Source organism: Desmodus rotundus, chromosome 3 (assembly GCF_022682495.2).
Source record: "Desmodus rotundus isolate HL8 chromosome 3, HLdesRot8A.1, whole genome shotgun sequence".
Taxonomy (NCBI): domain Eukaryota; kingdom Metazoa; phylum Chordata; class Mammalia; order Chiroptera; family Phyllostomidae; genus Desmodus; species Desmodus rotundus.
The window spans coordinates 147,627,521-147,643,716 of NC_071389.1; the positions used below are offsets into that span (position 1 = coordinate 147,627,521).

The 16,196-nt window shown below is 40.4% G+C and overlaps 1 protein-coding gene across 18 annotated transcripts in view; it reads left to right on the forward strand.

The window, feature by feature from the left end:
• R3HDM2 (R3H domain containing 2) overlaps positions 1-16,196 on the forward strand; it is a 157,286-nt gene that overhangs the window by 45,643 nt on the left and 95,447 nt on the right. For 3 of the 18 annotated variants that reach the window (XM_053921262.1, XM_053921278.2, XM_053921264.1), the window contains exon 3: positions 1,919-2,046. The exons of 4 other annotated variants lie outside the window; for them this stretch is intronic. In XM_053921262.1, coding sequence (XP_053777237.1) covers positions 1,919-2,046 — 128 coding nt within the window. Of the gene's footprint in view, positions 1-1,918; positions 2,047-16,196 lie in introns of those variants that run through there. 11 more of the 18 variants (XM_053921266.2, XM_053921265.2, XM_053921273.2 and 8 more) reach the window with 8 other exon arrangements.

Consider the following 16,196-nt stretch of genomic DNA (forward strand, 5'->3'; position numbering starts at 1 on the left):
TGGATCAGGCACCCTGCAGAATTACTTTGAAAATTATTTCATCGCATTGAAATCCTATAGAGAAGGTTTTATTCAGCTTATTTTACAGGTCAGTAAAGTGAGACTTACAGAGGTGGTTACTAATCTGAGATCACATAGCTTGTATGTGATAGGGCTAGGTAGGCCCGTTTCTAATAATTTTAAGTCCCAGGGAAAGATCATGAATGGAAGCACATATTCCAAGTCTAAATATTTAAGTTATAAATCAAGATTTTTAAAAAACTTAGAAAAATTATTCTTATTTTACCTAGATAGTGTACTTTCATAATGACTTAGAGCCCAGAATTCTTGGACTTCTCAGACTTCTGAGACAGTAAGGGATATTGCAGGAAGACCCCCTAAATCTAGTCTCCATCTACACCCCTCTCATAATTTGTCCTTTGTACACCATTCAGAACATGAAAAGTGTATAATAGTGGGTATTATCTATGGGAGGACAGAGTATGAGAAGAGATCCACCAAAGGCTCTGGAAGTGGGCTTGGGACTGCTTGGGTAGGGAATGCTGGGATCCAGAGTATAGTTTGGGATGGTAGAGTCAGGGGCTTTCGGTAGGTATGTCTGCTTGGTTCCATAAACATCTTGCCCTGAGGGGATAGGTAAGTTAGAAGGGGGTCAGAGTGGCTCTGTCTAAAGTAGGAGACCAAGAAAATGGTTCTTTTACCACACACATTGGTGGTACTAGTTCCGGGACTCAAACAGGTCCATCTGAGCATACTGTGTGTTCACAACAGTAAAAAAGCCTGAATTTACAGAGAGGAGAGCGATGGCTTACTGTGTGGTGAGCAGGGGTGGAAAACAGCTGGTCCATCCATGTTAGGTCATGCCTGGAGAAGTGCTTTATGTGGGCCTTGTTTTAAATGAGCCAGTCTGTTTCTCTGAAGATACTATTTAGTGTTGAGTCTTAGAATCTAGAGAATTTAAGAATTGGAAAAGAAACCTTTATCTTATTCCAAGTGCATTCTGATCTTTGTGTAGTTTAAGTTGAGTGGTACTGTTATGAGAACACAGTCAATTTTTCTTCTAAAGGTAGGTGAGGCAGAAGCATTTGGGTTTCTTTCATGTATTTGTCTTTGGTTTATACTGAAGAAGAATTTCTTCAGTACCGTTTATTTAGTTAGAATAAAACAGTAAATAAAAGGACCAGATTATGGTTTCTTTGATGTATTTGTATCATACATCATAAGTAAGAGTAGGCATCATTATTTGCTCCTAAAATTTTCAGTCATCTGGAATCAATCTCAGACTTATGAAGAGTACATATTTTGATGGTTGTGGGGAAATGAAATTTTGATGTAGAATGTTATTTCTTCATCACACACATTGTTGAGTTTGTAGACTACATTTGGGCTCTGGTCATTCTTACAATCCTTAGTACACCAGACTTAAGATTGTCCAGCCACGCTATCCATCAGACCCCATACTTGAAGCATCCTCGAGTGGGTTGAAACCTGCACAGTGCACACGCACTCATGATCTCGGCCTGTCCTCCTGTAACTATAAATTCTGTCAGACTTGGAGTTTAATTTAAACCTAATGAGAACATGATCATGGCTTCCGCCTTGTTTTCAAGCCACCCTTTTTTGTTAACAGGTGAGAATCTTGTGTTTGTCTGTTGTTTAATCTGATCTGCTAGAGGTGCATAAATGAATAGAAAAATCTTGAGCGATATGTACCCTAAATACTAGAGAACAATTAGTAAGTAAAAGTCTAAGTTGATGTTGGACCTAGAACTTGGTGGTATGTAAAATAGAATTTTAACTCCCTTCTAATTTTTTCTTAAAAACATGTCTTCCATATTGGATTTCCTTTCTCTCTCTCTCTCTCTCTCTCTCTCTCTCTTTTTATCCTCACCCGAGGACATTTTTTCATTGCTTTTAGAGAGAGAGGAAGGGAGAGAGAGAAACATCGATGCGAGAGAGAGATGCATGCATCGACTGGTTGCCCCTCGTACACGCCCAGACTGGGGATCGCACACTCACAGACCAGGAACGGAACCCACAACCTAGGTGTGTGCCCTGATCGGGAATCAAACCCGCAACCCTTCAGCTTTGGGTGGACGCTCCAACCAACTGAGCCACACTGGCCAGGGCAGGTTTTCTTTTTCCATAACTACTATCCAGGTAGCACTAATGCTTATTAGGTCTCTTGTTACCACATTTACCAAGTTCCTGAAAAATACTTGTTTTTTGAAAAAGCACATTAGAATTCTGGCATCTGATTTGAGTGACAGTTTCAGCATCGTCCTGTGTTGCAAAGGGCTTGGGAATTTGTTGACACAAATTTATCTTCTCTGATTCCTGATTCTCCCACCTAGGCTCAGTGGCCTATGGTTTATTTTTAAATCTGACTGCTGTGCTCCGTATTGTGGTTTTTCTTTCCTGAATTATTTATCATTGTTTGGAGCCAAATGGAGCAGTATGTTTCTTCACCACTGCTCGTTAGAACCCATGTGTCTGTCTTCAACTTGGTTGACAGATTTGGTTCATGTTAAATCCCACCGGTTCATCCTAGGAAGGCTGCAGAGGCAGTGTGGGAACAGGCCACAGTGTGTGTTCTGAATGCTCTAAGAGCATTCAGACTTTTAGATTATTTTGTTTTGGCAGCACTGGAATGATAGAAGTTATGCCACGTCTTTCCCTTAAACTGCTCAGAGGTTGAGATTGTGCTGTGCTGATTTTTGTGATGACATTTATTTAATGTTTTTATAGTTTAATTTTAGGAGAGGTAGAGGAATACCTGTGAAAAGCACAGCACTGAATTTAGGTTTCTTGAGTTATAAATGTGAGTATTCGGGAGCACTTTGAAATTCTCTGGTCTTGGGGTATGGGTTGTGGGGTATTCATTTGTTTTGTTTGGGAGAATTCTCATTGCCTGTTCTCTCAGCTTTTAATGCTTGGAAGAGGGAAGGCAAAACCTAAGAGTGAGACAATTATTTTGAATGATATTTTCTGTTTTCTGATGCTTCAGAACTGGTGTTTCTCTTTGATCTTCATCTATGTTTTTTTCCTGCATCCTGTCTTTCATGAAAATATTTTTCTCTTTCTCAGTGTTGCTGCTTTTTTTCTTTGTGATATGTGAGCACACTATTACTTGTGTATTCTTATTTTTAAAAATATTTCCCTTTTCATATCACTGTAGGCAGAAAGGGAATACCTGTTCATTGTTTTGTACCCCTACCCTGTTGGCCAGCCCTGAATTTGCTCATACATTTAAAAAAATGATGGTATAGATTTGGCTTCCATTATTGAAGTAATGATGAATACTTTTATATTTTGTACCAGAACAAGGTTTTTGGCCTTCTGTTGCTGCTTTTGGTCAGTGCCATTGGCTGAAAAACTGGTATCTCACTGCTCAGTGATTCCAGTTTTATTATTATTGTTATTATTATCATCACTTCATTCCCCTGTGATAGTGGCTCTTAGTTACATAAATCCTACATTTCTCAGCAGGGTCTTAGAACAGCCCCATTCACTAACTATTCTCCTGACATTTCATTAAACTCAGTTCTTTATTGTATCAGCCAGCTTACTAAACTAAATTTACTATCTTTCCCTTTGGCTTTTGCTCTCCTCCAAGTTATCTTTATTCATTCTTTGTCAATACATTTATTTTTATTTTTTATTTTTTTGCATTTTTTAAAATTGTTCAAATAAATACAGTTGTCTCTATTTTCCTGCCACCACTTTCTCCTGCCCCACCCACCCCCACGTCCCACCCTCAATCCTTGCCCCTTTTGGCTTTGTCTGTGGGTCCTTTATACATGTTCCTTGATGACCCTTCCTCTTCTTTTCCCGTCATTGCTGCTCCCGTCCCCCTGTTGCTGTCAGCTTGTTCTTCCATGAGTCCTTGAAAAATCCATTGCAAAATTACGTTCTTTAGGAAACTAAAGGGGAAATCAGAGATTAGTGGACTTGTTTTTCTCATTGTTTTGAATTTCTGTTGGTTTGAATTTTTCATATATATATTTGAAAAATTCTAGATTGCAATTGGCAAGAGCAAGTATCTTGTTTTCTGTGGTATCTTATAAACTGCTCTTAGTGCTCTCAGCACATGGTAGGCTGCCGTCTGCCTTACAACAGGGCAGACTGACTGGGTAATTGGGCATCAATGATGGAAATAGGGATTGTAAGTATTGGGATTCTCAATTTTGTATCTTTTAGAATGGTAAGATTATGAAGACTTTACAGTCTTACTTTGAATTATATAATTTTTAGAGACTAAAATAATAACAGATTACAAACTGAGAGTCCAAAAAGAAATGCTTGGTTTCTAAAATAGCCATCTAAGTTTTGTCTGCATGACAAAGTTAGAGCATATTTATTACAGGCATGCTAGAAAGATGGCTCACTTGAACAAAAGGCTATCCCTGGCAGTCTGATGGTGTAGTTCTTCATCCTTAATCAGTTTGAGTTTACATTAGTCTACTGTGAAGGTCTTTTAGGTGACAATTAGAACCAGAATTGCGTATTTTCTGCAGGGCTGATAACCTTATTTTCCACCCCTGCCTTTGACACTTTTCATTAAAGTTGAATTTACCTCAGAGATCTTAATTCAGAAATAAGGTCCTTGACCTTTTAAGAAGTAGACCTATGTTTCATTTCCTGACACTTTTTAGATCATTTGATGGTGTTAAGGTGCAGGGTTATAGGGGTAGGAGTGGGGGACTGGGGCTTCCCGAGTGAAGGCTAGGAAGGAGGAAAGCTACCTGAGGCCTCTTATTTTCCTAATTCTTCTGTATGAAGTCCATCTCTTGACCAGTTGTGCTGCCTTCTTAGTCCCACTCCAGCCACTCCAGGTGAATCCTCAGTCCCAACGCTGCTGACTGCAAAGTTAGGAAACAGTCCCTCAAGTCCATCCTCACTTCTGGCACCAATGGCAGAGTTCAAGGTTCCCCAAGACCATCATTAAGTTCAATAATTTGGTAGAAGGACAAACAGAACTCACTGAAAGCTATTACACTCAAAGTTACAGTTTACTTCAGGAAAACGATGAAAATTGAAATCAGCCAATGGAAGAGACACATAGGGTAGAGTCCAGGAGGGTTCCAAATGCTGAGCTTCTAGTTATCCTGTGCCGCTGAGCTTCGAGTTATCCTGTGCCAGTGGAGTCATGGACAGCGTTAACTCTTCCTGGCAGTAATATGTGACAGTACACATGGAATATCACCAGCTGAATAAGCTCACTCAAGCCTTGGTGTTAGAGTTTTTGTTGGCACTCCATCACACAGATATGGTTGACTACCTACATAAGCTGACCTCAGTCTCCAGCTCCTTTTGAGGTCATATTAATACTGTGACCCAGAGTCACATTGTTAGACTATCTGGCCTAGCTCAAAGCTCCCAGTAAACAAAGACTCTTAACAAGCAGAACATTCCAGTGGTTTAGGATTACTTTCCTAGAGCTGAGGCAAAGACCAGACCTCACTGGGCAAGATTAAATTCTTTACTACGCACTGTGCTAGTTTGGTCCTCAGGCCCAACCAAGAGAAATGGGAAGGGAATGAGTAAAATTCCCTTTGAACCGTGTGAATTTATTTTTTGGTCAAAAAGTAAAATATATATAAACTAAATTTAATAAAGATGTAGATCCAGCCCTGGCTGCTGTGGTTTAGTGGATTAAGTGCTGGCCTGCAAACCAGAGTATCGCTGGTTGGATTCCTAGTCAGGACACTTGCCTGGGTTGCAGGCCACATCCCCAGTAGAGGGGGCACATGAGGTGCAGCTACACATTGATGTTTCTGTCCCTCTCTCCCTCTCTCAAAAAATAAATAGATAAAGTCTTAAAAAAGATCTTAAAACCTTAAAAAATCTTAAATCTTAGATCCAAGTTGATAGAGCTCCCAGGCCCCCGAGGCAAGCCAACTCCGATTATCGCTGGTGTAGCATACGCCAGCCCTAGCTTCAAAGAATTCCCAAAGATAGATTACCAATAAATATGTGCTAGTAATAATAATGTCACAAATGTCACTGTGAACAAGCATGAGCAGAAACAACTGATCCAGACCCACAGAAACTTCAGATATTGAATTCTTTGACATAGAATGTAAAGTAAGCATATTTAATGAAATAGAAGAGTGAATGAGAAACAAGAATAAAGCAAGGCTGGTTGGGTTTAAAATAAGGAATTAGATATTTTACAGATATTTTGCAAATAAAAATATATAATAACTGAATATTTAAAACTCAATGGAAGAGAGCTTAAGTTTTAGTCATGGTAGAGTAATAAGAAGTTGATTTATGCTACTGCCTTAAATAACTGGACAAAATATATTTTTAAAATTTCTTAGCTCCGGCTGGGTAGCTCAGTTCGTTAGAGTGTCGGCTTGATACGCCAAGGTTGTGGGCTCGATTTCTGGTCAGGGCACATACAAGAAGCAACCAATGAATGCCTAAGTAAGTGAGTGGAGCAACAAATTGATGTCTCTCTCAAATCAGTTTAAATAAAAGCTCTTTTAGACATTGGACAAGGGGTAGCACAGAACAGTGATACCTGAGAGAAGTGAAACAAACAGGTTGAGCCCTTTGATGGGCCCACCTTTTGGCCTGCAGAAAGTTTCCAGGTTGTAGCACCTAGGATGGGAAGGGGTACCCAAATAGAGCAGGCAGTCTCCCTGAGGTGAGGAGACAGAGGTAAAAGTTTAGGAACGTCAAGGCAGCTAGAATTTGTATGTAGAGTATTTGAGAGAAGAGAGCTTCACATGAGAGTAAGAGGTTTCCCCTACACCTGCACTGTCTAGTACAGTAGCTGCTAACCACATGTGGGTATTTAAATAAAAATTATTTTTCTCAGCTGCACTAACCACACTTCGAATGCTCAGTAGCCACAATTCCATCATCAGAGAAAGTTGTATTGGACTTTAGTGCCTTAGCATCTTTAGTTGAATGCTAATCACTTCATGATTATTGCCAAATTAATCCAGGGCCAGAAAAATACCACTAGAAGGCATTATGACAGAACAGTCCTTGTTATAAAGGTCCATAAGTATGTTGTGTTTCCACTAGCTAGAGTAGAAATACCTCTAACACCTGGGACATTGTTGAGTCCTTAGAAGGATATCGCCCCAATAATGATGTCATTTTCATCCTGGTGTAAAAGACTAACAAAGCATAAAACCAAGCCTCAGAAGGATTAAGTTGTTTCCACGTCACTGATTCCTGAAACGAATCTCAAAATTAAAGAAAAAATGTAAAAACTCCAGCAAATATCGCTAAATTTACAACATTTGGCACCCAATCACAAATTATCAGGTGTACAAAGAAGCAGAGAATACAATGCATATTGAGGAGAACAACCAGTCACTAGGATAGGACTAGAAATGACACAGATGATAGCATTAGTAGACAAGGACATTGTAACAGTTACAACTATTTCATATGTTCAAAACCTAGATGAAAGATTGAGTATATTAAATAGAGGATACAAAATTAAACCCACATCAAACTTCTAAAGATGAAAATTACAATTTCTGAAATGAAAAATATAGTAGGGTTAACAGTAGATAGACATTGCAGAAGAAAAAATTAATGAACCTGAATACATAGCAACAGAAACATCCAAAATAAAACATAAGAAACAGATAAAAAACATAAATACATAATAAATGAATTATGAATGAACAGTGAGACAATATCAGGCAACTAAGAATATGTGTAATTGGAGTCTTGGAAATGTGGGGGTGGGGCTAGAAAAATATTTGAGGAAGTAATGATAGTACCTGTTCTAAATTTAATGAAAACTATAAATTCTCAGATCCAAAAAGCTCATTTAAGATTTTCTCTTCATCACTGATTTTAAGCAGTTTGATTATGATACCTTTGGTGTAGCTCTTCATGAGTTCTTTGAGCTGCTTGGATTCATGAAAACCCAAAAGAGAAAAGTCAGGAAGAGAAGTTATATCAAGGAACATCTTAATCAAGTTGCTTAAGACTAGTGAAAATAGAGTCTTCAAAACAGACAAAAAACAACAACAAGGAAAAAAAACAATATAGCAAAAAAATCCTGCACACTTATATACAAAGGTGTTATGGGCTGAACTGTATCCCCCAAAATTCCTATGTTGAAACTAAGCCCCAATAGTACCTCAGAATATGACTATATTTGAAGAAAGGTCTTTAAAGAATCAATTAAGTTAAAATGAGGCTGTTAAAGTGACCCTAATCCAATCTGACTGCTTCCTTATAAGATGAGGACATTTGGATACACAAAGGTACACCTGGGCGGTGTGTGCACAGAGGAAAGACCATATGAAGACACAATGAGAAGGTTACCACAAGCAAGCCATGGAGAGAGGCCTCAGAAGAAACCAAACCTATGGACTCTTTTATGATGAGAAAATAAACAGCATTTAAGCCATCCAGTCAGCGTTACTATGTTAAGGCATCCCTAGCAGACTAATATACAAAGTAAGAATTGTGGCAAACTTTTGGACAGAACTCCGACAAGCCAGAAGGAAGATATTGGAATAGTAACATTAAAGCGCTAAATGAAGAAAACCTGTAAACCTAAATTTGTATGTGCAGTGAAAATACTTTTCAAAATCGAAGAGGAAAATATGCAGAATGGGCAAATGTCTAGGATCATAGTACATTCATGGTTGCTTAGGGCTGAGGATTGGGAGAAAATGGGGAGTTATTGCTAATAGATACAGGGTTTCATTTGGGGAAGATAAAAATGATAGAAAATTGATTTTGGTGATGGAAGCACAGCTCTGAATACACTGAAAGCCATCAAATTATGCACTTTAAATGGGTGAATTGTATGGTATGTGAATTTTATCACAATAAAATTAATGAAGATGAAATAAAGCTTTTAAAAAATGTACAATAAGTATGGCACAGTAGGTAAATGCAATACTCGCATCCTCCCACAACCACTTCACAATTACAGCTAAACTATAGATCAGCCATCATTTAGGACTTCCTGAAATCTAGCTGGACAAAAGTACTATAACTAAAGATATGAAGAAGAAGCCACTTCCAGATTGGTAGGAGGGGCAGAGACTCAGAACAGGCCTGGTTTCACACCCACATGTAGTGGTTAAAAATCAGGGGATATCTCAGCTGCAGAGGTCCCCACTGAGGAGCGAGGTGTCCCAGCCCCACACCAGGCCCCTCAGCCTAGGGTTCCAGTGCCACAAATAAAAGACCCCATAACTCTGCTGTGAAAACCAGCCAGGATTATGGCTGAGTGACATGGAGGACTTCTGGAGTCTTAGACTTTCCTCTTAAAGACCCCATGCAAGTTGAAAGGTGTCAGGGACATACAGAGAGGAACTGAATTGTCTACCATTGGTGTGAGGGCTGGAGGGGCAGCTTTCTCCCAGATAGAAGTGCTGGCAGAAGCCATTGTTCCTTTTCTGAGCCCTTCCCTGACCAAGTCAGCAGGTGGGTACCATATCTGAGTCATCAACCTAGGTAACACTTTGCCCCACCCTGGCGATTCCCTCAGACTCTGCCCCACCCAACTTTCACACTTACCCAAGCTGTTTCCACAAGCTTTTCCATACAAATGCCCTGTCTTGGCTCATACTTAGGACTTTATCCTAAAGTTTCTCCAATAAGCAGAATCTGGCCTCAGAGTGCTACATGCCTCTTGCTCAGTGGCCTCAGGCCTGGCACCAGCGTCAGCTGGCCTTTGTTCACAGCTTTGCCTCTCCCAGGCATGTCCAAGCCCAACACAAGTAGCAGCAATCTACAGATATCTCTGTAGCTCATGCCAGGTGGGCCTGAGCAGGGCACAGCCAGACGCTGAACTTGGCCTGCACCTTCTAGGAGGCCCCCAAGCCTGCTTTAAATAACGGTGGACAGCTTCAAACCATGCTAAAGTACCACCCAACCACCTCCATGATTAACACACTCAAGCTGTGGATTCAGCAGGCACCAGAGTCCCACCGAAGCAAGTCCTGTTCTATGAGGTCAGTTGCTGCCCAGCAGATCCTCTACAGTGGTTGTGGCTCGTCCTCACTGCCAATTGGCCTAGGGGTTAAATACCTCCCATTGAGGTGTCAACACCTATGAAGGCTCAGCTACAACAGGAGGGCGCACACAGCTCACACAGGCTGGGGATGGTACACCTGGAGAAATTAGCCTGAGTGGCCTGGGAGGTTGTGCCACTGGGCCCTACAGGGCACCTACATAAGGCCACTCTACTAAGACCAAGGGATGTAGCACCTATACCTAATACATAGAAACAAACAGGGAGGCAGTGAAAATGAGGAGACAAAGAAACAGGTCTCAAAGAACAAAACTCCAGAAAAAGAACTAAACATAATGGAGAAAAGCAATCTACCAGATGCAGAGTTCAAAATGCTGGTTATAAGGATGTGTTTAGTGGATTGGGGGAGAGTAGATGAATGTAGTGAGAACTTCAGCAAAGAGATAGGAAACAGAAAAATTGAGATTTGCCCAATTAAAAAATGGGCAAAGGACCTGAACAGACATTTCTCCAAGGAGGACATAAAGAGGGTCCGGGGATGTATGAAAGGATGCTCAGCATCACTAGCCATGAGAGAGATGCAAATTAAAACCACAATGAGATACCACTTCACACTGGTCAGAATGGCCATCATAACTAAATCAACAAGTGCTGGTTAGGTTGTAGAGAAAAGGGAACTGTTGGTGGGAATGCAGACTGGTGCAGCCACTGTGGAAAACAGTATGGAATTTCCTCAAAAAACTAAAAATGGAACTGCCTTTTGACCCAGCAATTTCACTGCTGGGACTATACCCTAGAATCCTGAAACACCAATTCAAAAGAACCTGTGCATCCCAATGTTCATAGCAGTTGTTATTTACAACAGCCAAGTGCTGGAAGCAATCTAAGTGTCCATCAGTAAATGAATGGATCAAAAAACTATGGTACATTTACATGATGGAATACTATGCAGCAGAAAGAAAGGAGCTACTACACCCTTTATGACAGCATGGATGGATCTGAAGAGCAATATGTTAAGTAAAAGAAACTAGGCAGTGAAAGACAAATACTATATGATCTCACCTATAAGTGGAGACTAATCAACAAAACAAGCAAGCAAAATATAACCAGAGATACTGAAATTAAAAACAAACTGATGGTAACCAAAGGGGAGGTTGGAGAGAATAATGGGTGGGAAAAAGGGGAAGCGCTGTCAGGAACATGTATAAAGGACACATGGACAGAGCCAAAGGGGGATAGGATCAAGGGAGGGAAGTGGGGATGATTTGGGTGGGGGGGAATTGGGGTGAAATGGAGACAACTATACTTGAACAACAATAAAAAATGTGGAAAAAATAAAAATAAAGACAAATTGAGATAGAAACCATTTAAAGAACCAGTCTGAAATGAAGAATACACTAACTGAAATAAAGAATACATTTCAGGTAATCAGTAGTAGAGTAGATGAAGCAGATGGTTAAATCAGTGATTTAGAAGATAAGCAATGTCCAGTCAGAACAGGAAAAAAAAAAAAAAGTTTAAGGAGCCTCTGGGACAACTTCAAGCATTTGGGGTTGGACAGGTGGTGCTGGAAGGGGAAGAGAGCAAGGAATTAAAAACCTTTTTGAAAAAATAATGACAGGTGGGTAGGGCAGAGGAGAGTAATGGGGGAATAATGAGGACAACTGTAATTGAACAGCAATAACAATAATAACAAAACTTACCTCACCTAGTGAAGACAATGATATACAAGTCCAGGAAGCAAGAAAGTCCCAAACAAGATGAACCCCAAAAGGCTCACAGCAAGATGCACTCACTGTAATTAAAATGCAAAGGGTTTAAGAGAAAGAATCTTAAAACAGCAAGAGAAAAACGGGCAGTTACCTACTAGGAGCCTTCCATAAGACTGTCAGCTGATTTCTCAACAGAAATTTTGCATCCAGAAGGGATTGGCCTGAAATATTCAAAGTGGTGAAAAACAAGGACCTACAACCAAGAGTACTCTGCCTAGCAAAACAATCACTTAGAATTGAAAGGCAGATAAAGAGCTTCCCAGATAAGAAAAAACTAAAGGAGTTTATCACCACCAAGCCAGTATTACAAGAAATACTAAAGGGGCTTGAAGAATACAAACTTAAATACGAATAATAAAATGGCAATAAATACATATCTATCAACAATTACTTAAAATGCAGTTGGATTAAGTGCTCCAATCAAAAGACATTGTGGCTGAATGGATAACAAAACAAGACCCTTACATATGATGTTTATAATAGACTCGCTTCAGATTGAAAAATGCACACTGACTGAAAGGGATGGAAAAGATATTTTATGAAAATAGAAATTAAAAATTTTAAAGCTAGGGTAGCAATACTTATACCAGACCAAATAGACTTCATTTTTTAAAAAAACATTTTATTTTTTAAATTATATTTCATCTATTATGCTATTACAAGTGTCCCAGTTTTTCCCCCTTTGTTCCACTCCACTCAGTTCCCCCCTTTCCTCAGGCAGTCCCCACTCAATTGCTCATGTACATGGGTCATACGTATAAGTTCTTTGGCTACTCCATTTCCTATACTGTATTTTATATCCCTATGACTATTCTGTAATTACCTAATTACACTTTTTAATCCCCTCACCTCGTCACCCTTACCCCACCCTCCCACCCCCATCTGGCAACCATCAAAACGTCTCCATTTCCATTATTCTGTCTCTGTTTTTCTTGTTTGCTTTGTTTTTAGATTGAATTGTTGATAGATATGTATTTTTTGTGATTATCTTGTTCATAGTATTGATTTTTTTTCCTTAAATAAGTCCCTTTAACATTTCATATAATAATGGTTTGGTGATGATGAACTCCTTTAGTTTTTTCTTGTCTGGAAACCTTTATCTGCCCTTTGATTATAAATGATAGCTTTGCTGGAGAGTAGTTTTGGCTGTAGGTCCCTGCTTTTCATGACTTTGAATATTATTATATTACCACCTTTTTAAAAATTATTACTTTTATTTATTTTTTATTGATTATGCTATTACAGTTTTCCCAATTTTTCCCTCTCTATCCCTTCTCCACCCTGCCCCCCAACCCTCCAGCATTCACCCCCAGTTCATGTCCATGGGTTGTACATGTAAGTTCTTTAAGTCCTTTTTTTCCCCATGCCATTTTTTTTTATCTCTCCCCGTCTACTTTATGCCTACTAACCGTAGTTCTTCCCTGTACCTTTTCCCCCCATTCCTCCCTTCCCCCCCCCCACTGAAATCCCTCTGTGTGATGCCCATTTCTCTGATTCTGTTCCTGTTCTGGTGGTTTGCTTAGTTTTTCTTTTCATTGTTTTTCTTTTCTTTTAGGTTCATTTGTTGATAGTTGTGAGTTTGTTGTCCTTTTACTGTTTATATTTTTGATCTTCTTTTTCTTAGATACGTCCCTTTAGCATTTCTTATAATAAGGGCTTCGTGATGATGAACTCCTTTAACTTGACCTTCTCTGGGAAGCACTTTATCTGCCCTTCCATTCTAAATGATAGCTTTGCTGGATAGAGTAATCATGGATGTAGGTCCTTGCCTTTCATGAATGAATACTTCTTTCCAGACCCTTCTTGCCTGCAAGGTTTCTTTTGAGAAATCAGCTGACAGTCTAATGGGAACCCCTTTGTAGGTAATTCTCTCCTTTCCTCTTGCTTCTTTTAGGATTTTCTCTTTATATTTAATCTTGGGTAACTTAATGATGTGTCTTGGTGTGTTCCTCCTTGGGTCCAACTTCTTTGGGACTCTGAGCTTCCTGGACTTCCTGGAAGTCTATTTCCTTTGCCACATTGGGGAAATTTTCCTTCATTATTTATTCAAATAAGTTTTCAATTTCTTGGTGTTCCTCTTCTCCTTCTGGCACCCCTATAATTCAGATATTGGAGCATTTCAGGTTGTTCCTGAGGTTTGTAAGGCTCTTCAATTTTTTGAAATCTTGTTTCTCCATTCTCTTCCCATTAGGTGTTTATTTTTTTCCTTTTGTTCCAAATTGTTGCTTTGAGTCCTGGTTTCCTTCCTGTCACTGTTGGTTCCCTGAATATTTTGCTTTATTTCATTTTGGGTATCTTTCCTTTGTTCTTTCATTTTTCAACCAAGCTCAATCAGTTCTATGAGCATTTCGATTACCAGGGCTTTAAATTCTCCATCAGATAGGTTGGTTATCTCCTCCTTGCTTAGCTCTCTTTCTGAGGCTTTACTCTGTTCTTTCATTTGGGCCATATTTCTGTGTCTCCGCATAGCTGATAGGTTGTAAGGGGGCGGGGCCTTAGGTATTCACCTGGGCAGGGCAACCCTCTTTGCTGCCCTGCAGCACTGCCTGTGTGGGAGGGGCCAGAGAAGGAACAGTGCAGCTCCCCTGCTCCTCTCCAGTGCCCTTTCCAATGGACTCCCTGTGAGACTGGGAGTTTCTGTTACCACTGCAACCCCCATAGCCCACAGCCACCTCTGAGCCCTCTTAAGTCAGCCCCTCCCTGCAGCCTGCTGAGCTCAGCAGCCAGCCCACCTAGCTCAGCAGCCAGCCCCGCCCCCAAGGTCCACCACGTGGCTGCAGTATTTCTGAGTTGGTCCACCACCTTACTGGTCTGGTTGTTCTGGTTGATTTTTTAATTTCTTTGTTGTCAGAGTTACATGCAGTTTGATTTTCTGGTGCTTTTGGTTGTTTATTGATTTCAGATTGGTTGTTATCCTCCTTTTGGTTGTGTGAGGAAGCGACAGGTCTCTACTTACCCCTCCATCTTGGCAGGAACTCTCTTAGCAACCCTACCTGCAAAGTTTCTTTTGAGAAACAGCTGATAGTCTTATGGGAAATCCCCTCTAGGTAACTAGCTTCTCTTCTCTTGCTACTTTCAAGATTCTCTTTCTCTTTAACCTTTGGCTTTTTAATTACAAAGTGTCTTGCTGTGGGCCTCTTGGGGTTCATTTTGTTTGGGACTTTTCTCACTTCCTTTGACATTTGATGTTTAACCTTTGACATTTTGATTATAACGTGTCTTGGAGTAGACCAGAGAAGATTTTCCTCATTATTTTTTCAAGTAGATTTCCAATTTCTTGCTCTTTCTCTTCTCCTTCTGGTACCTCTATGATGCAAATGTTGGAATGCTTGAAATTGTCCCAGAGGCTATTTACACTATCCCTGTTATTTTGGATTATTTTTCTTCTTGTCCTGATTGGTTGTTTTTTATTTCAATTTGTGTATCTTTCATTTCTGACTGGATCTTTTTTATGCTGTTGAGGTCCTCACTAAGTTCCTTGAGCATCCTTATAAACCAGTGTTTTGAACTCTGCAACCAATAGATTCCTTATCTCCATTTCGTTTAGTTCTTTTTCTGGAGTTTTGATCTGTTTCATTTGGGCCATGTTTCTTTGTCTCCTCAATATGGCAGCCTCCCTGTGTTTGTTTCTTTGTATTAGATAGAGCTGCCTTGACTCCCTGTCTTGGTAGCCTGGCCTAACATAGTATGTATCCTGTAGAGTCCAGTGACACAGCCTCCTCTGTCACCTAGACTGGGTACTCAAGGTGTGTCCTTTGTGTGGGCTGAGTACACCCTCCTCTTGTAGTTGAAACTTATTCGCTTTTGGCAGGTCAATGGGAGGGATTTTACCCTGGCCAGTCAGCTGCAAGGATTGTCTCAGACCACTCCACTAACCTCTGCCCTCTGTGGAGGTTCAGCTGTGTGGGCTCAAGGTGGTCATGCTCTGACATGTTCTGTAGCTGTGTACTGGGTGCACAGGCTCTGGGTTTTCCTGGATGATGCGGGCCAAGGTCGGCCCCCATCTGTGTTTTGTCTGGGACACCCTGCCTGACATATAAAGCAATCTGAAATGACTACTACTTGTGCTGGGCTTGGAGAGTCCCAGGTGAAGCCAAGATGCAAATTTTGGCTGGCTGCTGCTGGTGCCAGACCTGGGGCCACTTAGCAAGAGATACAGGGGTTGGGGACTCACTGAGGCTGGCTGTTGCATGTTTGAGAGGATTTAGGAAGTTGTATAGAATGAGCCAAACCAGCCATTCACTTAGAAAAGCAGCTTGCGTGGGCCCATAAGTTAGATGGAACAGAGTCTCAGTGGTCTCTAGGGCGAGGTAAACAGTGTTAGCCAGGTTGATGAAGTCTCAGGTAATGGTACCCTCCTGCTGGCTCTGTGGCTCTGTAGGGAGTACATTCAGAAAAGGGACAGTGGCCTCTGCCCTTGTTTCTGTCATGGAGAAAGCTGTCCCCTAGCT